This window comes from Pelodiscus sinensis, unplaced genomic scaffold, assembly GCF_049634645.1.
Source record: "Pelodiscus sinensis isolate JC-2024 unplaced genomic scaffold, ASM4963464v1 ctg71, whole genome shotgun sequence".
Classification (NCBI taxonomy): domain Eukaryota; kingdom Metazoa; phylum Chordata; order Testudines; family Trionychidae; genus Pelodiscus; species Pelodiscus sinensis.
In genome coordinates, this window is record NW_027465980.1 from 504,276 (window position 1) to 525,869 (window position 21,594).

Here is a 21,594-nt window from a genome sequence, read left to right on the forward strand (position 1 = left end):
CCCCCACCAATACCACAGCCACCGGTGCCGGGCATGCTGGGGAGCCGTGAGCCCCCTTGAGCAGAGGGGACGCTAAGTTCACAACTTGCTGGCAAAACTGGAGGAGCCTCGAGGGGGGGGGCCTCCCCCCCCAGAGGGGTCTGTGCATTCGGTTCGCCAGCGCAGCCTGGCTCCTACCTAAGGACACTGCAGCCACACGTGCAGATGCATCTAGCAAGCGCGCTGGGCAGCCACAGCACCAGCCACCCGCGGCCAGAGGCCCCGGAGCATGCAGATGCACACGCGGCTGTCAGGGCCAGGAAGAAACGAGGCATGCCAGACACCCCCCCCCCCCAGACATCTGCAGGCCTGTTCGGCAGGCTGGGCACTGAACGCCTGTGAAAGCCTGGCCCCTCTCCCATAGACAGAGACCAAGCCAAGCTGCCGTAAGAGCTTGGGATCCCAGACTCTCCGTGTGGGACACAGCATGGCCCTGCCTCCTGTCCTACCTGCGAGGACCACAGCTGTCTGCAGGACAAGGCCAGCGGAGCCACCAATACCTCACTAGAGCGGCTGACGTTCAGCCAGCTCGCAGCCCAGGCTAAGAGCCCTCCCTCACGTGGACTGCCAGCAAGGAGCGGGTTTGCAGGGGGAGCCCGGCAGTTCCCCAGAGGAGCATGGTCCAGCCCCTCCCTGGCTGAAGGGAAGAGCCTGGCGTGCAGAGCCCTTGCTCCTAGACAGTGCGGTTCTCACCACGCGCTCACCTCAGCTTTTACCCTGGAGAGAACACGCAGGGGGAGAGCAGCCTGACAGCCCTGGGCTCTGCACCTTCACCCCACCACACCCAGCACGGAGTGGGGACTGAGCCGAGGTCCCGGATCCCAGCCACAGGCCCGAGCCAGGGTTTGTCCTTGTGGCGCTGCCCAGCTCCACGTGGGAAGCTGCTCTCCCCGGTCTTCCAGCAAGGAGTGTGCACGAGGCGGTTCACTGGGGCCACGGAGGGAGCTGTCCCTCCCACAGCTGCAATTCCTCCATGGCCGAGCCAAGCACAGAGCAGCTCTGCAGACGGCGGGACTGGCCCAGAGGTGCCTCTGGAGCAGGTGACGTGGCTGGACTCGCTATGCCTAATGGGTTGGTAGCTGAGCAGTGCCAGGCTCAGTAGGGACAGCAAGGGACACGGTGCCCCCCACTCCCACTTCAACACAAGCCTGGAGTTCCATATTCCCTCACCTCATTCTGAGCGCAGGGAGAGGCAGAGGGGCCCCAGGGCACATGAGAAGGCAGAGCCCTGGGGGGAGCATGTGAGGAGGGAGGAGCAGGGGAGGCAGAGTCCCTGGCACACCAGGGAGAGCAGAGGAAGACAGAACAGAGGGTTGATCACGTGCTGAGAAGCTGTGAAAGGATGAAAACAGCGAACTGAGTGTGCACCAGCTGCTCTCCATCACCTGGGCCTTGGCCAGAGGCGGCTCGACTGGCAGCAGCTGGGAGAGGCAGTTGTGCGAGCGAAGGGAGGAGAAACTAGCAGAGACGCCCTCACTAGCGGCCGGCCGGGGCTGTGGCAGGGCGCTCGCCATTCATCCCTGTCATCTCAGCCAAGGCTGCCGTGGCCCCTGGCCTGGAGCCGCACGGCGGGAATCTCAACCTGCACCACGGCCAGGCAGCGGCAGCAGCTGCCTGAGGCTGGGAAACCCATCAGCCTGCTCTGCCTGCGGATCCACTTCCGACCTCGGCAGCTCTCAAGAGGGCAGAGTCCGGCGCAAAGGGATTGCTTGGCCGGGAAGCGCAGAGGAAGCAGGCGCTGGGCCTGCGCACTTTGCCCTCTCTGGCCAGCTGCTACTTACGTTCCTGTCCGCTGCTCTCCTGGGCCAGGTTCTCTTTGCTCTTGTAAAATGGAAACTTTCGGGAGAGGCGGAAACTCTTTTTACGTTTCGTTTTGCTCGACTGCGAAGAACATGGAGATGGAAGGGAGGACAGAAAAAACAATGGCATTTAACGCATGCACAGAAATTAAAATGAAGAGACAATGAGGGTCTGTGCAGGACAATCGCCCGCAAATGAAATCGTGGAGATTACATGGAAACTACAATGCAGGAGAGAAATTAAGCGGAGAGAAAAAATGTTGCAGGGATGCCGGAAGGTCAACTACCCAACCCACTTTCCACAGGAGTGAAGCCACGTCCCTAAGCAGCCCCCTTCCTTGGCTGAAGCGTGGCCAGCGATCGGCAAGGCTCTGACTCCAGCCACCCAGCCTGGGAAGCTGCATGCGCTTGCGCAGGGCTGAGCTGAGCCCAGAGGTTTTGTGATGCACCTTCTGCTCATGAGTGATCCAGGGCGCGACCAGCAGCGTACGGGGCCACACGCAGCATCACAGGGAGGTTCTGCTCCAAGCTTGCGTGTCTGTCCGAATCGGGACACCGCTCCAGGCTGCCAGCTCCGCAGACCCACAGCCAAGCCCACACCGTCCGGCTCGAACAGAAGCCTCAGAAGCAGCCCAGCTGGCCTCGACAGCTCCACTCAGGCATGCTCTGGCTGACACGATGCCAGCCCCTCCAGCTGCTGCCTCGCGCCAGCCCCTGCGCCCCAGCTCTGCACTTACCCTGTTGGACTCAATCATCCCAGTCCGGGCATGGAACTTCACTGTTTTCAATCGTGCTCGCTCCTTCTTTTCCACCCTGATGAGAATCCACAGGGAGAAAGCCTAGTTTGTGTGTGCACAGCTTGCTGCCCGGGTCAATGCCTGCTGGGCAGCAGGGCCCCTCTGCCCCGTCCATGGAACAACGCCCGTCTGGGAGCTGCCAATCCCCAGGAAGCGGCAGGGCTAGCTGGGGGGAGCCACACTTGGAGGGGGCTCTGGGCTATCAAGCAGAGTCTAACCAGCACCAGAAAGCTTGGGGGTGGGAGCCAGTGGGCAGCCCAGTCCTAGCAAAGCTGATCAACTGGCCCGCCTGCCCAGCACGAAGATCCCCTGGGGGAAGGGAGGGCGGGGGCTGCCCCAGAGAGCCGAACTGACCTGACACGTGGGGCCAGGGCTCACAGCAGAAGGTGAGGACACAGGGCCTTCCCCTCCCCCAGCTGGTCCCCTGGCATTAGCAATAGGGTTTGTGCCAGGTCACAGCCCCCCTGCTTGCAGAGGCTGAACTCTGCCCAGGCCTTCACCCCGCTGCCCTAGAAGCACCATCTCGGTCGGGGCAGACCCTCCTCTTCCCCCAGCAAGCGGCTCCGGTTCTGCCTGCGAAGGCTGGGCCCTGCAGCAAGTGGAGCAGCCACAGGCATCTGCGCAGCCCGGCGGCTCTGCCTGGGACAGGAGCGAAACGCTGCCCCCAACTCCCCTGCTCCAGCGGCTCCGGACGGGACGGGAGCGAAACGCTTCCCCCACCTCCCCTGCCCCAGCGGCTCCGGACGGGACGGGAGCGAAACGCTTCCCCCACCTCCCCTGCCCCAGCGGCTCCGGACGGGACGGGAGCGAAACGCTGCCCCCAACTCCCCTGCCCCAGCGGCTCCGGACGGGACGGGAGCGAAACGCTGCCCCCACCTCCCCTGCCCCAGCGGCTCCGGACGGGACGGGAGCGAAACGCTTCCCCCACCTCCCCTGCCCCAGCGGCTCCGGACGGGACGGGAGCGAAACGCTGCCCCCAACTCCCCTGCCCCAGCGGCTCCGGACGGGACGGGAGCGAAACGCTGCCCCCAACTCCCCTGCCCCAGCGGCTCCGGACGGGACGGGAGCGAAACGCTGCCCCCACCTCCCCTGCCCCAGCGGCTCCGGACGGGACGGGAGCGAAACGCTGCCCCCAACTCCCCTGCCCCAGCGGCTCCGGACGGGACGGGAGCGAAACGCTGCCCCCAACTCCCCTGCCCCAGCGGCTCCGGACGGGACGGGAGCGAAACGCTGCCCCCAACTCCCCTGCCCCAGCGGCTCCGGACGGGACGGGAGCGAAACGCTGCCCCCAACTCCCCTGCCCCAGCGGCTCCGGACGGGACGGGAGCGAAACGCTGCCCCCCAACTCCCCTGCCCCAGCGGCTCCGGACGGGACGGGAGCGAAACGCTGCCCCCAACTCCCCTGCCCCAGCGGCTCCGGACGGGACGGGAGCGAAACGCTGCCCCCAACTCCCCTGCCCCAGCGGCTCCGGACGGGACGGGAGCGAAACGCTGCCCCCAACTCCCCTGCTCCAGCGGCTCCGGACGGGACGGGAGCGAAACGCTGCCCCCAACTCCCCTGCCCCAGCGGCTCCGGATGGGACGGGAGCGAAACGCTGCCCCCAACTCCCCTGCCCCAGCGGCTCCGGACGGGACGGGAGCGAAACGCTGCCCCCAACTCCCCTGCCCCAGCGGCTCCGGACGGGAAAGCCACAGAAGCCAGAGCAGGTGGCTTGCTGGTTCCACATGGGATGGGACCTGCGCACAGGCAGACTTGGTGGCACACAAGGCAGAGGCGGCGTTTTCGGGCACGGGGCCCGGAGCTGCTGGGGGAGCCCCAGGCCTGTTTTCAGGCAGGGATGCAAAATCACGTTGAACAATGAACGGGTTAAATGTTACCTGATTAAATGGGGCCAGCTGGTGGGGGAGGAGGAGTAGCCCCCCCCCCCCACTACGGCCTGGCTGGAGTGGCCCCTGCACTGTGGACAGGGGCTGTTCCCCCCCCCCCCCCCCACTTCCAGCCTCGCATGGGGTCAGGAAGAGAGAAGAGTAGGGCTGGAGCCGTCTTCTGCCTGCAGCGGGCTGTGGGTCGCTCCCCGGTAAGCTCACATGAGGTATGGGAAGGACCAGTCGCTAGTCACTTTCCCCGCTTGCTGCTTCTACCAGAAAGAGGCAGCAAGGAGAGGAGTGGAGGGGGTATTTCAAAGTGGCAGCACCACCTGAAGCCAGGGCCAGACCCCGGGCTCCACACAGCACTGCCGCTTTGAAACGCCGCCTGCAGCCCGGGGGCTCCAGGCTACCCGTGGTGCGTGGACTCCCCCACTGGTCCTGGGCTCCACGCAGCACTGCTGCTTTGAAACGCCGCCTGCAGCCCAGGTGTCCCAGGCTACCCGCAGTGCGTGGACTCCCCCACTGGTCCTGGGCTCCGTGTGGCGCTGCTGCTTTGAAACCCTGCAGGGAGAAGGTCTGCAGTGACCTACCCACTGCTGCTTGCACTGCCCCCACTTGGATGGTGCACAGCCCTGCAGGGACCCACAGAGCCTCCTGACCAGGGGACACACACCTGGGCGTGGGAGAGCCTGGCTTTTGGCGGCCAGAGCAGGCCCTGTGCTGTGGCCAGGCCATTGTGGAGAATGGGAAGGGCCGGCTGCTGCCCAGACACTCACCTCTTTTTGCTGGGGATGACCCCAATCTGCTCACTTTCCCCGTGGGGGGTCACAAGTCTCGCTTGCCACCACTCGTCATCGGAGGCGTTGATGACATGCAGGATGTCCCCGTAGGAGAAGCTGAGCCCCTGGCTCGGCAGGCAGCTGTCCCGGGTCCTGTCATAGTCAAACAGGGCTCTGCAAAGGGACAGAAGAAGTGAGACCCCCCTGCTGATAATGGTACAGTCTGCCATAGTCAGTGGCTACTGGACAGCAGGTGATCAGACCAGGCCTTGCTCCGTAACCTCCTGGGGTGGGGCTGGAAGCCCCCCGAGATCCTGACCACGTCTGGGATTCTCAGCAGCTAGTTCCCCCCTTTTCAGACCTGGCCGTGCGGTGAGACCCTCTCCCAGCAAACCGAACCGCTTGCCCGAGGCAGGGCAGCGTTGCTCACGGCGCCGGCATCCCTAGATCGTGGGGTGCCGAGTGACCCTGGCAGCGCTGGGCTGGGATGCAGAGGGAGCACCCGGCTCTCAGCGTTGTGTGCAATCAGCACCCACCCCACTGCACCTGCCGTGTCTGCGTCTGCATCTGGTGTTAGCAATTACCGGTAGAGCCAGCAGAATTTGGCGACCACGTGTGTGGGCAGCAGTCAACAAAACATCTCGCAGGCCACACACACAACCCGAGGGGCCACAAGCTGCCCACCACCAGGCTAGAAATTCTCCGCTTCCGATGCCTAAGTGAGCAGGGTTTCTTGAGAAAGTCGTGCTCCACACCAGCCTCAGAAGTCACGCAGGCCTTTGTGCGGGCCTATGACCATGTTTGTATTGCAGCTTCAGGCTTCCCGTCCTCACTGCCTGGGCCCAGAAAGGCCTTGCAGCCCGTCAAAGCCGGCTCCCCACACTCCTGCCCTGGCTTTGAAGTGGCCGTCATTCTCATTTTGGAGGAGATTAAATGAGCCCTGAGCGTCAGATGTTTCTGCACCCACGTGGGCCACAGAGTTCACATCAGACCCGCTCCCCACGCCAGGCGGGCGCAAGAGCAGAGAAGGGAATCGGCAGGCTGAGGAACGCACTAGCCTTTGCTCCGTAGGCAGGGGCTGCCAGTGTCTCGAGCTGAGGTTACATCCCCTGGGGGCGGACAGAGACTGCCACACGAGAGGGCAGGCCATTCTCACAACTGACACTGATGTCTACATGCACGTTTTATCCAGAGACTGAAGTAGGAGTGTGTCTGAACATTTATCTACCTGCCCGTAATCAACTGGCTGCCTCCCGCGCGCGGTTCCAGCACGGCCGTCACGGCACAGAAGTGCAGTTGCCAAGGCTGGCTAGCAGCAGCAAAAACACACAGACGGATCTGGCCATTTCCCTAGAAGGCTAGGGGAGCGAATACAGGGCCGAGAGTGGAATGCGAGCCAGAGCACGTGTGGCTCCCATCTCCAAGCCAGCGTGGCCTGCTTCCTCCACGCTCCACAGCAAATGCAGGGCCGACAAGGCACCGCCCACGGCTGCAGAATGGGCCTGGAAGCCCAGCTTCACTCCCGCTGGAGGAAAGCTCGGCCACCTGGCATTGTAAGGGAAGCCTGATGGGCGCACGAGGGACAGTTAGCTCCTGGCTTCCTGCAATCGATCAGGCAGGACCCGCTAACACCCAAATTCTCTCTCCATGGCTTGTCTTTCTGCCGGAGGCCGTGAGCCGAGCCAGTTCCCCACGCAGGCCGGGGCCCAGCTCCCCCTCAGGATGGCTCAATTCCAGGGTCATTCACTTTCTCTCATGCAGACTGTGTCCTTGGTTGAGCGAGCAGAGTAACTCCGCACGGACAGAGCCCCGTGGCCGGACCGTCTACACGCCCACTACCACCTGCCCTGAGCAGCCGAGGGGAGTTTACCTGATTAGCCAGTCACGGGCTAGTCGTGTCCGACAGCTACGGTGTCACGTCAGGGTAACAAAACTGGGAGGGATTTTCTCCAAACCACCCAGAAACCTTTTCTCTCTGTTACCTTCTGAATGACTGGAGAGAAGCAGGGTTAACCCCAGGGCGTCTCAGAGACCCTTCAGGACAGCAGCACTTCGAGATCTCGTCTCCCCAGGGTTCACAGCCAGCCCCTGTGCTCTGGGAGTTTGTGCATTTACAGCCATATTCCTGTTCTCTCTCCCCTTCTGCTGTGCGACCCCCCTGCCGAGGAGGGAGGCAGTGAGGCTGGCTAGGTGCAGCGCGGTCACACACAGGACACATGCTGAGGCTAGTCACCTTCCCTCCCAGCGACATTAGAAGTGAGGCTTGGAACAGCAGAAGGTACAAATGCCTCCGTGTGGCTCTTTAATTGAGGCTCCATAGCCAGCAAAGCAGCAGGTCGGCAAGGCACTGGGGCTCCAGTGTGGCAGCTGGAGTCAGCAGAGCAATGCCGGGCCCACGGTGCACGCCCCACGGCCCCTGCAGACCCAATGAGAAAGTCGCGCAGACTCTCCGAACCAGCCCAGTCACCCCCGAGGGAGCCACATTCGAGTGGGGATGTTAGACAGCGCTGCTACGTGACTGTGCGATAGGCCCCGGGCAGGGGCAGCAGCCAGTGCGCTCCCAAGGGAGCCACATTCGAGTGGGGATGTTAGACAGCGCTGCTACGTGACTGTGCGATAGCCCCTGGGCAGGGGCAGCAGCCAGTGCGCTCCCAAGGGAGCCACATTCGAGTGGGGATGTTAGACAGCGCTGCTACGTGACTGTGCGATAGGCCCCGGGCAGGGGCAGCAGCCAGTGCGCTCCCAAGGGAGCCACATTCGAGTGGGGATGTTAGACAGCGCTGCTACGTGACTGTGCGATAGCCCCCGGGCAGGGGCAGCAGCCAGTGCGCTCCCAAGGGAGCCACATTCGAGTGGGGATGTTAGACAGCGCTGCTACGTGACTGTGCGATAGCCCCCGGGCAGGGGCAGCAGCCAGTGCGCTCCCGAGGGAGCCACATTCGAGTGGAGATGTTAGACAGCGCTGCTACGTGACTGTGCGATAGCCCCCGGGCAGGGGCAGCAGCCAGTGCGCTCCCGAGGGAGCCACATTCGAGTGGGGATGTTAGACAGCGCTGCTACGTGACTGTGCGATAGGCCCCGGGGCAGGGGCAGCAGCCAGTGCGCTCCCGAGGGAGCCACATTCGAGTGGGGATGTTAGACAGCGCTGCTACGTGACTGTGCGATAGCACCCGGGGCAGTGGCAGCAGCCAGTGCGCTCCCAAGGGAGCCACATTCGAGTGGGGATGTTAGACAGCGCTGCTACGTGACTGTGCGATAGGCCCCGGGCAGGGGCAGCAGCCAGTGCGCTCCCGAGGGAGCCACATTCGAGTGGAGATGTTAGACAGCGCTGCTACGTGACTGTGCGATAGGCCCCGGGCAGGGGCAGCAGCCAGTGCGCTCCCGAGGGAGCCACATTCGAGTGGAGATGTTAGACAGCGCTGCTACGTGACTGTGCGATAGGCCCCGGGCAGGGGCAGCAGCCAGTGCGCTCCCAAGGGAGCCACATTCGAGTGGAGATGTTAGACAGCGCTGCTACGTGACTGTGCGATAGGCCCCGGGCAGGGGCAGCAGCCAGTGCGCTCCCAAGGGAGCCACATTCGAGTGGAGATGTTAGACAGCGCTGCTACGTGACTGTGCGATAGGCCCCGGGGCAGGGGCAGCAGCCAGTGCGCTCCCAAGGGAGCCACATTCGAGTGGAGATGTTAGACAGCGCTGCTACGTGACTGTGCGATAGCCCCCGGGCAGGGGCAGCAGCCAGTGCGCTCCCGAGGGAGCCACATTCGAGTGGGGATGTTAGACAGCGCTGCTACGTGACTGTGCGATAGGCCCCGGGCAGGGGCAGCAGCCAGTGCGCTCCCAAGGGAGCCACATTCGAGTGGGGATGTTAGACAGCGCTGCTACGTGACTGTGCGATAGGCCCCGGGCAGGGGCAGCAGCCAGTGCGCTCCCAAGGGAGCCACATTCGAGTGGGGATGTTAGACAGCGCTGCTACGTGACTGTGCGATAGGCCCCGGGCAGGGGCAGCAGCCAGTGCGCTCCCGAGGGAGCCACATTCGAGTGGGGATGTTAGACAGCGCTGCTACGTGACTGTGCGATAGGCCCCGGGCAGGGGCAGCAGCCAGTGCGCTCCCGAGGGAGCCACATTCGAGTGGAGATGTTAGACAGCGCTGCTACGTGACTGTGCGATAGGCCCCGGGCAGGGGCAGCAGCCAGTGCGCTCCCGAGGGAGCCACATTCGAGTGGGGATGTTAGACAGCGCTGCTACGTGACTGTGCGATAGCCCCCGGGCAGGGGCAGCAGCCAGTGCGCTCCCGAGGGAGCCACATTCGAGTGGGGATGTTAGACAGCGCTGCTACGTGACTGTGCGATAGGCCCCGGGCAGGGGCAGCAGCCAGTGCGTTCCCGAGGGAGCCACATTCGAGTGGGGATGTTAGACAGCGCTGCTACGTGACTGTGCGATAGGCCCCGGGGTAGGGGCAGCAGCCAGTGCGCTCCCGAGGGAGCCACATTCGAGTGGGGATGTTAGACAGCGCTGCTACGTGACTGTGCGATAGGCCCCGGGCAGGGGCAGCAGCCAGTGCGCTCCCGAGGGAGCCACATTCGAGTGGGGATGTTAGACAGCGCTGCTACGTGACTGTGCGATAGGCCCCGGGCAGGGGCAGCAGCCAGTGCGTTCCCGAGGGAGCCACATTCGAGTGGGGATGTTAGACAGCGCTGCTACGTGACTGTGCGATAGGCCCCGGGCAGGGGCAGCAGCCAGTGCGCTCCCGAGGGAGCCACATTCGAGTGGGGATGTTAGACAGCGCTGCTACGTGACTGTGCGATAGCCCCCGGGCAGGGGCAGCAGCCAGTGCGCTCCCGAGGGAGCCACATTCGAGTGGAGATGTTAGACAGCGCTGCTACGTGACTGTGCGATAGGCCCCGGGCAGGGGCAGCAGCCAGTGCGCTCCCAGCCCCACTCCGGGGAGATCCCTGTGCCGATGCCTCTGATCCCGAGGCAGCAGCATGGGGTGGAAGGCAGGAGCCAGTCCGAAAACCCGAGCACGCTGTGGACAGAGGCTGCACTGGCATCCATGGAGCAGCCTCTGTCTGTGGCAAGCTCGGCCCACTGCGGACAGAGGCTACTCTGTGGCAGCCTCTCCTGCCCCCCCACCGCCCCACGCTTGGGGAACCGGGGCAGCTGGAGACCCAGCTTTTAAACCGGCTCACCCCAGCACTGGCTCCTGCCTGTCCCCCCTCCGCTGTCTCTGGGGGAGCCAGCAAAGGCGGGAGGCAGGTGGTGCTGCAGAGCTGGCCCATGTGGGGAGTTGGCCTAGAAGCCGGCTCCCCCCCACCCCGCTCCCTGCGCTGCTGCCTCGCATAGAAAGGCAGCAGCATGTGGTGGCAGGGGCTCTGCAGGCAGCCATCTTGAAAGCCTCCTGTGTTGCTGCCTATCAGAGGGCGCCACGTGGGCATGGGGGGCAGGTGGCTCGGCAGATCTGGGGCTCGTGGGAAGCTGGCTTGAGCCGGCTCTTCACGGACCCCGGCTCCCGCCTCCCCCACCTTGCTGCCTCCGGTACGTTCCCTGCTCTCTAGCCCAGCGGCTCCCAACTGTTTCCAGAGGGGCCCATTCTGACAGTTCAGGAAGACTTGGTGACCCAGGGCAATGCAAACACAAGGGGGGGCAGGCCACTGGGGAGACACTTGGCGACGGGAGACCCTGGTCTACTCTTGCAGGCTCATTCTGGGCTTCCCTGGCCACGTTTTAGCTGCAGAATCTCTCTCCCCATCAGCACAAGACTGCAGCAGGAAGGACTCGGGGAAACCCTCGAGGCACTAGCGCCAAGAGCGGAGTGCCTCTCGGTAACCGAGTCCCACCCTGCCTGCACGGAGCCATTCCCCGGACGCTCCTGAGCATGGGCCCGGATGGAGACCCCCTGCCACTGATCAGCCAGTTCAACGTGAGGCTCACTTCACGTCTAACCAGTCACCCACCCCAGCCCAGCGGGCCATCCGGAGCACAGCCTGCCTGAGATGCGCCTGGGCCTGCTGCAGACGGGCTGCTCGGGGAGCCGGGAGCAGTCCCCCGCCCATGGCAGCAGGGAGCTGCTCCAGCCCCCACCTGCATCACGCGTTAAGGGCACTGCTTACCGGGGAGCCTTTCCCGTCCCTAGCGTAACCCTGGCATCCCGGGATCAGACTGGCCCTTGAAAAGGAGTCAGTGCCGTCGATGCCAGCTCAGACTGACGGGCAGCCTCTTGCTGTGTTTGGAGAGAAGAGCCTAGGGCTCCCCCCGCACCCTCCACCCCCCGAGGGAAGCCGGGGAGGTCCCGGGTCTGTACCCCGCTGCCCATGCAATATCCAGCCTGATGCAGCGGTGTCACTTCAGGAAAGTCCTTGGGGCTTGTCCAGAGAGAGACTCCCATTTAGAGCCCCTCCCACACCTGTCCCAGCAGCTACTGCAGCACAACTGGGCTGGGGAGAGCGAGAGCCCAGCCCACTGCCTGGGCCTCCTAGAGCTTCCGCCCCAGGCAAAACGGGAGTGAAAGCACCTGGCCTGGGACTCTGGTCCCAGGTGACACCCTCAGCAGTGGCAGAACCCGGGGCCCACTTGTGGGTGCCGCTTTCACTCACCACACCGCACACGCCGCGGCTACACCCAAACCGAGGCAGCCACAGTACAGGGTGGGGGTGGGGAACGGGGCAGAAAATCCCAGCAGAGCTGCAGCTTCCTGGCTTGGTCCAGCTGGGAGCAGCCCCAGTCTGTCTGCGGGGAGCCCATTCCAACAGGCAAGCTCCATCCCAAAACAAGCCAGCATGTCACATGGAGCCTGCCTTCGGGGGACAGCAGCAGAGCACCGAGGGGCTTTTAGCTCCAGGCACATACCCCGGAAAGGGCAGAACTTTTGCAGCCAATGGGTGCGTGGCTGGCAGGGCCTGCTTGAGAGCAGAGCAAGCAGGAACGAAGAAATGCGACAGGCCGGGAGAACTGGCCAGGCAGGTTCCAGAGTACACACAGGCCCTCTGAGCACTCCTCCGGTCTCCCAGCTGCGCGCCGGCGGCATGCGTAGAGAATGCCCATGCCACACAGGGAGCTAGGGCGTTGGCTGGCTATGCAACTCCTGGGGGAATCCAGCGGCTCACGAGGGAATTAACAAAGCAGAAATCCAGCCACCCACGGCTCAGCAGCACTGACGTGGCGGAGGGAGAATTATTTAACTGCTCTGCTCCCATGGGGCGAGGGCAGGAGAACAGAGATACTGGCACAGCCAAGGCCACCGAACCCGGGCGCACGGGATCCATTCAGAGGAGAGCTGGGCTGCATTTCCGGCCGGACGCGCACCGCAAAGCTCCCGCGCCACCTCCCGGCAAGACTATCGCTCACTCTGCTTGGACAGAACCACGCCCAGAAACAGCCTCCGGCCGCCCGGCCTGGAGTATCCTGCTGAGACATCACTCAGCCCCCAGGAGAGCCAAGTCGTGGCCTCAGAATGCCACAGAGCTGCCCGGTCAGTGACGTTTGTCTGGGACCCTCCATGCCAGTGCCAGGGGAAGGCCAGATGCCTCGAGCAGCCGCTCTGACCAGCTGCACTGCCAGCCCGCAGCACTCCTACGAGCATCCAGCTCGAGCCTGCAGCACCTGGGCACCGGAGTGGGAAGAGGAGCTAGACCCGGGCTGGCCACACGTGGCTATCTGGCCGTCTGGGTATGGCTAGTTGACTTGAACCTTGTGGCCTGGTCTTATTGGTTAATCCTGTCGAGTACACGCCCCTGCCCCCTTGCTGCCTCTGTAGCAGGCAAGGGAGGGGGGAAGCAGGAGCCGGTGCCCAGGAGAAGCCGGCTCCCCCTGGGCACCAGATCCTACATAGCCGCATGCCCCCAACCCCCGTGCTAGTGCCTCCCTCAGAGGCAGCACCACAGGGTGGGGCGGGGGCTCGGGGAGGCTGCCACAGAGCCCCAGGAGGGCTGCAGACAGAGGCTGCTCCAGGGGATGCCCAGGCTTATCAGCTAATTGTCTCCACGGATACGCTAACACCCCCAACTTACAGAGGGGCACACATCTCTAAGGGGCTCTCAATCGAGCAGACACAGCTCCAACATGACCCAGTGTCTGGCAGCTGCAGTTCAGATGGCAAATGTCTGACCGCGAGTATCAGCCACTGGATCAGTTTCCCACGGGTGGATTCTCCAGCACCGGCAATTTGCAAATCAAGAAGAGCGGATTCCTTAGAGGCACGGCCCCAGGAATTACTGTGGGGCAGATCTCAGGCCTGTTGTTCAGAAGATCTGACTACATGATCACAATGGCTCCCTCTGGCCTTCAAATCTACTGAGCAGCTCAGGCACGGGCAGCCAGTCACTACCGGCAGGGAGCCCAGGAATGCGGGTGTGCTCAAGCACAGGGATTTACTGCCTGCTTTGGGAGACAGTGTGGCAAGCCCCGCCCCTGCTGATGTCATGCCGTGCATTGTGGGATTGCCCCGGAGGACTGACTAAGGCAGTCTGGCAGCGAACCTCGTAATTACTGCCCTGTCCACAGCACGACAGCTCAACCAGTTTCAGCTAAATTGTGCTCGAAACCACCCCACCCACAAGGGCTGGGGCAGGGCTCTGTGGCAGGTGTGGGGAGCAGTGGGGTCTTAACGCACAGGCGCCCTGGCAGGGAGAGCCAGGGGGGTTAACTGGAGAGCCGCCAGAGAGGAGCCGGCCGGCCCGGGGTTCCAGATGCTGCTTCAAAGGGATGCCCTCAGGCTTGTGTTCCCGGCCGGCCGGGGCAATGGGAAGAGCCCATGAGCAGCCCCTTCCAGAGGGGGCAGATGTGCACTCCAGCTGCCGGCCGGACACCTGGCAGAGAACACTGCAGCCTGAGACCAGCACGGCTTTGCTCCAGCCCCTTCCACACCCTGCACGACTGCCTGCCACAGCCAGCGGAGCGCCGCCAGAGCGCCCTCCGGCCTACGCCCGCCCACCCAATGGAGCAGACCCGGAGCACCAGCGCGCAGCCCCGCGCCTTCTCTTGACCGGTCTGGGGGGTGCCAGTCCTCAGGAGGCCACCACCGGGGCAGGTAACCTGGATCTCCAGAGCAGCGCCCGCATCCCCTCCAGCATGGAGCCGGCGTTGCTCTCCAGGGGCCGCGCCACCCGCTGGAGAGGGGCTGGCGCAGAGCCCCCCGCCCGCAGGCAGCGGCTATGGCCCAGCTCTGGCACTAGAGCCGCCAGAAGGGGGCCCCTGGGCTCAGTGACAGCCCTGGGCCAGGACTCACCCCAGAAAGGACAGGGGGTGCAGCCGGCCAATTCCCCTGGGAGAAGGCCCTCCCCCGCCCGCTCAGGCACTGCTGGGTCGAGGTGTATGGGATTATCTCCATTAGCAAGTTATCACACCCTGGGCCAAGAGAAGGGGGAGCCCACGGTGCTAGCGCAGGGAGTGGGGGACAAAGGGCAGCAGCTGGCACATACCCTGTCTGGCTCACACCCAGCTCCGGCCCAAGTGCAAGTGCAGGGACAAAGCACTAATCCAGCTAGGCAAGACTTAAATGAATGGAGATGCCCAGCTCCTAGGACTGGAAGGGACCTTGAAGGTCATCGAGTCCAGTCCCCTGCTCTCACGGCAGGACCCAGCACCGTCCCTGACAGATTTTTGCCCCAAATCCCTAACTGGCCTCCCCAAAGACTGAACTCACAGCCCTGGGAGTCCGCTGCCCTGAGCCGGGCGCCCAGCACCAGGCACGGTGCATCTCCAGCAGGGAGCTTGGGGTTCAATGCAACGCCCAGGGCGAGGCAGGGCTCTGTGACAGCAGGGAAGTCATTAGCATGCGGCTGGCCTGGTGCCTGCAGGGCGGCCTGTCCCAGGGCTGCAGCGCACAGACTGCACAGGCCCCGGGCCGTCGGGGCAGCCGGAGCAGCAGGCTGTCAAGCTATGAGGCTGCACGGAGGCTCCATTTCCCGGGGGAGCAGACGGATCTGGGAAGACAGGCTCCCCGAGGGCCACGCTCCTGCGTCCAGGGGGTAAGGAGGGAGATGCAGGACTCACTGGGCTCCCCCAGGACGGCGTCTGTCAGCCTGGCTGGAAGGGAGCCCCTTGCAAAGGCCACGTACGTGCCACGGCAGGGAACCACCTCTGGGCTGCGACAAGAGACCGAGCTTCCCCGGGGCGCTGCAGCCACGGCAGGGAAGGGCCTGACAAGCACCCTGAGGAGGCAGAGGCTCCCCACAGGAGGTGGCCCCAGTGGGCGGACAGGGCACCCCCACGTTCCCTGCATCTCGCCAGCCAGCGCAGCTCACCGGGCAAGGCTTGGGGTGCAACCCTGGCCTAGGAGGTCAATGGGATTCACCCTGAGCATCCGAACTAGGCCCGCCCAGAGAGGGAGAGTCCGAGGCCCGGGGGAGAGGGGCCCTTACCGGACATAGAGAGAGCGCTTCTCGCTCGTCCGCAGCGAGCCGGACCCGGAGCTCATGCTGCTGTTCATCATTTGCTCCCGCAAGTCGTGAATCTTGGACTCGAAGCGGCTGTACTCTGCGGGGAGAGACGGGGGTTAGCAAAGGGAGGGAGCGCACCGGCCACAGCCCAGCCACACAGCCTGGTCCCCGGCTAAACCAGCCTCACTGAAAGGAGGCAGCCGGAACCTCGCCCGAGGGCCCAGAGGGAGGCGCCGTCTCTCTGCTCGGCTAGGAGGGACGCGCAGAGCAGCCCAGATCGACTGCCGCTGCGAAGCGACTCGCTCTCAGAGACGGGGTCGGGGCTCCAGTGCTTGCAGCCTCGAGCACAGATCGTGGCTCTGGAGCAACAGGAGAGACCGGCCCTTTGCAGAGCCCCGAGCTGAGCGTGGAGCAGCAGCAGGCGCCTGGGCCCGCTGCTCCCAACCCCGGTCACCTTTCCGGTGTGGTGACGGGCCCGTTGGAGGCCAGGAAACGCTTTGTTCAGCACACCGAGTAGGGATGCGCGACCCCATTGGACCAGTTACCCGGATGCTGGCTAAGGGCGATCCGCAAGAGTAAGCATCGCCCGGAAGGGTCCACCCTAGTCCAAGGGCAGGGGTTGCCCACCAGCGCTCATGGCTCCGTTTATTTTTGTTGGTCTCTAAGGTGCCGCAGGACCACGTGTTCCTTTGGGAACCAGGCGTCCCAGGGCAGGGCCAGCCTGCTGGCAGTAGGAGCAGCTGCACCCTCTAGGGACGGGGCAAAAGCCTCAGCACGGTCTCGCTCCGAGGAAGGAGGGACCTGGGCAGGTGCCTGGCTACTCCAGCGCGGGAGCAGCCCCGTGCAGCTCTGCAAACACCAGCAGCCCAGGGCTCGCTGCACATGTTCACCCCGAGCGAGGCGCACTCTGCAGTTCCACAGGGCTCCCTGGTTTGGGGACCCGCTCGGGAGCGGAGCCCAACCCGTCTCTCCCCGCAGAGGGGCGTCGTGGGAGAATCAAAGCCACGCCTCAGTTCTGAAAAGGCAGCAGACGGGACACGCGCTGCCTGTGGCCACCCCCAAAGAGTCGGAAAACAACTCACTGCCTGGGGAGCTCCCGGGAAGCTGGCAAGACTGCAGAGAGCTGCTCGCCCCTCGTCGTACCAGCACCTGACGCTCCTCCCAGCTGCCTCGGCAGGCGCCAGGCTGACCTTCAGCTGGGTGTAAAGGTCGGGGAGGAAGGCAGAGGGTGGAGACAAGGCTTCTGCACACCAGGAGTGGCTTAGGGAAAGTTTGCTCCGGTGCCGCCTGCCACTCACTCTGCTCGGGGATCACTGAGCATTTGCACTGCAAGCGCCTGCCCCAGAGAGCCGGGCCGAAGGGGCACAGCACGCGGCCCCCCTACTTGGATTCGCTCCCGTGCAGCAAGGAAAGGACAGCCCTGAGCCAGCTAGCAGGAAGCAAAGTCACGTCCCAATCGCAAAGGTTAAGGGTTTGTCTCAGTTGTTTTTAGCAAACTAACGAACCCTGTTGGGGCGGAGGGGGGCGGGGGGGGGACAACTGATGGTTCAAACTTCCCCGGGGTGGGCACTCGGAGCTCCTCCGGCCGCGCTGAGAGCAGCAGGGGCCGAAGAGGAAGAAGTCACATCCCTTTCCCAGCAGCCCACAACTCCCACGAGGGGGCCTTCCCCGGCCCCAGCATAGCAGGCACAGGTCTGCGAAGGCCATCCGCACACTCGGAAAAGCTGTGCCCCCGGCCTCTTCAGCCTCTTGCCAGGAGGGAGGCACCATTCACACCCGTCGAACACAAACTACAACCACGGAGTCCACCGAGAGATGGATCCAGAGCCCAGGAGCAAGAAGCTGCCTTGGCAAAACCAGGCCGAAGTCTGCGCTGCTACTTTGTGGCTCGAGGTGAAAAGCACTGCTGTCCCCGACGCAGCACATTACAGCGCTGTAAAGCAGCAGCGTACGCCAGCCCCTTGCCGTGGTAAAGCACAACCCCCCAGGCCGGTGCGGTGCCTCGCTGCCGTGGCTGGGGGGCAGAGCGTGACTGAGTCACGTGCTGGCGGGGGAGCTCTGCTTTAACCGTCCTTTGGCTGATTCACAGCGCAAAGCGCCCGCCCCTCCCCCCGCTTTTCTCCGCTGAGGGGCCAGTGCACGGCAAGGACCTGAGCAAGGCGAGGAGGAGAGAAGTGGACTGCGGGAACCAGGGACAATCCTGAGAGTTGGGGGGGGGGGGGGGCAGGGCAGACAATCACAGTCCCCAAGCAGAGTGCTTCATGGCTCCAATTCTTCCTGTTTCGGAGCCAGGGCTCCCACAGAGACCTCTCCTCGGGAGCAGGCCTTCCCCAGCCACTTGGCAAGGGCTGGCTCCTCGCTTTCTTCCTGAAAAGGCTGAGCAGCTGCTGCCAGAGCTGAAGACGCAGCTAGAAACGCACTGGGCCCTGGAGCGCAGAGCAGAGCTCCTGTTCTAACACCCTTTGTTTCCCGCAGTGCACTTTGGACTTGGTGGTTACCTCCCAGACTGTCCCTCCTTTCAACCCTCACACTGCTACTGCGTTCTGCCTCTGCGGGACTAGTTCCTCCCCACAAAGAAGCTACAGCCACAACGTGGCAGGTCCAACGGGTAAGAACACAAGAGTCAGGAAAGGCAAAAGGGAGAAAAGCAACATGAAACTGAGAGTCCATTAAAAAAAAGAGAGAGAGAGAGAGAGAGAGAGAGAGAGTCTCTCTCTCCTGTGCACAACCCCAGCCAACAGGTGAGACATCTCCCCCCCCCCCCAGCCAACAGGTGAGACATCTCCCCCCCCCCCCAGCCAACAGGTGAGACATCTCCCCCCCCCCCCAGCCAACAGGTGAGACATCTCCCCCCCCCCAGCCAACAGGTGACATCTTCCTTCTCTAGGAAAGTCTCCTGTCCCCTGTTGTTGCGAGAGCCCCACACAGACACCAGGAAGGCAGAGCCACTGGCCAGACACACTGCTGTGGCGCACAGAAAACACATGGCAGACAGAGGAATATTTGTCCTCTTTAGTTCCTGTGCCCCTGAAGTTAGGTGCTTTTGTTTCAAGTATCTGGGGAAAATTCAACTCTCTGCATGGTGTGAGCTGGTGGCGTGCCTGGGTAGGTGCACTGGTAACTTACGTGGTCACAAACGTTCTTAAATGCACCGTGCTCTCTCAGGCGTCATTAACCGGAGGTACATGCCTACAGCACAAGAGGCCTTGCACCCCTGTAATGTCACCGGATGGCTCAACCTCATCTCTACTGGCAGGCTGTTCAGACAAGCGCTCTCCACTGTCGTTTTGTCAGCACCAAGCTACTTATTTACTTGGTAAGCCACCAGCAAAGCCACCCTTGCATGCAATTCAGGGGCTGAGGGTGCCTCGCTGTCAAGGTAAATTTGTAGCTGAGAGTCATGGAATTTCACAGAGCCGCGTGTGGGCAGGTGTATGGGCAGACTCAGCACAGCCCAAGCCACGTCTAACGGGGCCGCACAGCCCCAGCGCCTACCTAGCCCACAGAACTTGGGCCAGGAGTACATTGCACCTTCTGTCATACTCTGCACATAACAGCACTGTCTGCTCGGCGTCCCCAAGCAGCTGGCACGGCCTGCCTGCCTAGCACAAAGCAACGCGGTCCTGCCCATGCGCAGCGGAGCTGTACAGAGAGATGCCCATTGCACAATCGAATGGAAGCCCATAGCAATACAAATGCACATGGGGGGGGGCGGATAGTTATGCAACCTTCACGCTTGGCATTTCCCGACTCTGCCACCGAACCGAGCAGCCGGAGCATTCTTGGACTAGAACTGCCAGAGCAAGGCTGAACAGCGTCCAAAGGTCTGAGCGAGAGCTGCACAGAACAGGCCTCTGAAGCACCACTGCCTTGCCCGACACCCCACAGCTACCCTGCCCACGTTCCCTGAGGCCTCGTCGAGTCGCCCCAGACTGCAAAGAGCCTGGCCCCAGTCCTCCCGTGTCACAAAGACTGGGAAAGCCAGGCTTCCTCCTGTCCATCGTGGGCCACAGCCCTCCCCAGGCCTTCCCCTCGTATGGGTTGACGGGAGCAAGCCCAGGGCTGTGACCCTCCCCGCCGCTCCACAAGCCCAGCAGAAGGCGCGTAGCACACGCACCGCGTGCGTACCGTGGGCCACCCCTAAGACGCCCAACAGTCAAATCACACTCGGTCACCATGGGGACTCCTCTTCCCCTCCCTCCGGTTCCAACCCCGGCTGTCCTGGTTGTAGAGGTGCTCAAGAGACGGTCAGACACCTTCTACCAAGCCAAGGAAGCCCCCACACCGCCCTTCCCCCACCCTGCGTCTCCCTGCCCACAGCAAAAGCTCTTTTGCCCAGAGCGCACTAGAAAAGCTGCTTTTACACGGCCCGTCCCCACCAGTCTATTCTGGGCACTGCAGAAGGCAGGAGACCCAGGGAAATGAGCCCGGACGTGACCATATAATCAAAGGCGGCACGGTGACACTCCGCCCCGGACCCACGTCGCGTTCCACACAACCAGACCCTGGCAGTGTCGGGCCTCGCATGCCCCACGGCGTCTCTGAGCAGCACCTGCCCGCAATTCCCTCCGGTCGGCGAGCTCCGGACGCTCGCTTGCACCGCGGGAGCCAGCGCCAGTGGCAGGTGCTGTTCAGAGAGGGGAAGGCAGGAAAATGGGCTTCCATGGGCTGGTAGGGGAGCCTGGTCTTGTGGTGCCCCCAGAAAGGGAACTCGAGCGGCTGGGTCTCACTCACCCCCTCCCCACCCTGCGGCAGGCGCCCAAGGACTCCGAGCCACTGTCAGCGTGGTGCACGCTGCCGCACAGCCTCGCCGAGCAGGCTGCCAGCTCTCCCGAGGGACCCGAAAGGGAAGGAGCCCGGCAATTCCAGTCCAGCGCAGCAGAACACCGAGCAGTGACGGGACATGGCCCCAGCACAGGAAAGGCCGGGAGGCTCCTCTAGGATGGCCGAGTGGAGCATCCCAAATGCAGGCCTGCCACCAAGGTCCCAGCAGCAGAGGCCTGGTCTCACCTACAACTGCTGGGTGGGGAAGCGATTCTTTCTCCAGCACGGGGCTTGACCAGGCAGAGCCCCCGTGTGCTTATTGCAGCACAGCTTCTTCCCAGGCCGGACGGCCATAAGGCCACCCCCACAATAAGCCAGGAGCCCTTGTTGGCTCAACGCTCTGCCTGCTGCCAGAGGCACCTCAGGCCTGGTTTGGAACAGGGCGGCAAGGGGGTTTGCAGGGCCACTCCAAGAGTGTGGTAAGAGGTCAAGTGGGCTGGGGTGCGGGAGGGTCTTTGGGTCCCAGAGATGGCGTGCCAGGCACAGACGCTGGCTGGGAGGCACTTACCCTAAGCAACCCCGTGGGGCCCACAGGCAGGATCCCTGCCTGCCGTGCCCCACATGTCATTCCAAGTGGCTGGTTGCGGGCCTGTGTGCGCCTCTGCGTGGCCTGCTGGAGGCGGGGTGAGGGGCTCTGCACGCTGCCTCCACACCCAGCACAATCCTCATGGCACCTGTTGACCACAAACCGGCTAATGGGAGCTGCCTGGGCCATGCGTGTGGGCACGTGCAGCATGCAGGGACCCGCCTCGAGGGGCATGCCATGCAGAGACACACGCTGGCCCCACAGCTGGCTGCTTTGAACAGTACGGGGAACGTGGCAGGCAGGAAGCCTGCCCGAGGGCCCCAGGACACTGGCAGCCCAGAGGATCACCAGGCTAGATCCAGGCTGCAGGCCATATTTGCCCACCCCTGGTTCAGGAGGAGACAAACAGCTGGAAAGAGGTGGAGGCAGAGAGCTCATGTAACGTTAACTAGCGGCAGGACGGTGTGGACTAGGGATGCAAGTGTGACGGCGCGTTGGGGTTCCCCAGTCTCCTGCAGCCCTGGAATAGCACGAACAGACTTCACCAGCCAGTAGAATACAGGTAGCTTATTGTTTCTCCACGA

At 63.4% G+C, this 21,594-nt stretch overlaps 1 protein-coding gene across 1 annotated transcript in view; it reads right to left on the bottom strand.

The window, feature by feature from the left end:
- The window catches only part of DLG3 (discs large MAGUK scaffold protein 3), a 169,711-nt gene that overhangs the window by 17,433 nt on the left and 130,684 nt on the right, over window positions 1–21,594 (bottom strand). Inside the window, 4 exon segments of the mRNA XM_075917662.1 lie at window positions 1,821–1,920; window positions 2,576–2,651; window positions 5,281–5,457; window positions 15,643–15,757. Of these exon segments, the coding sequence (XP_075773777.1) occupies window positions 1,821–1,920; window positions 2,576–2,651; window positions 5,281–5,457; window positions 15,643–15,757 (468 nt within the window).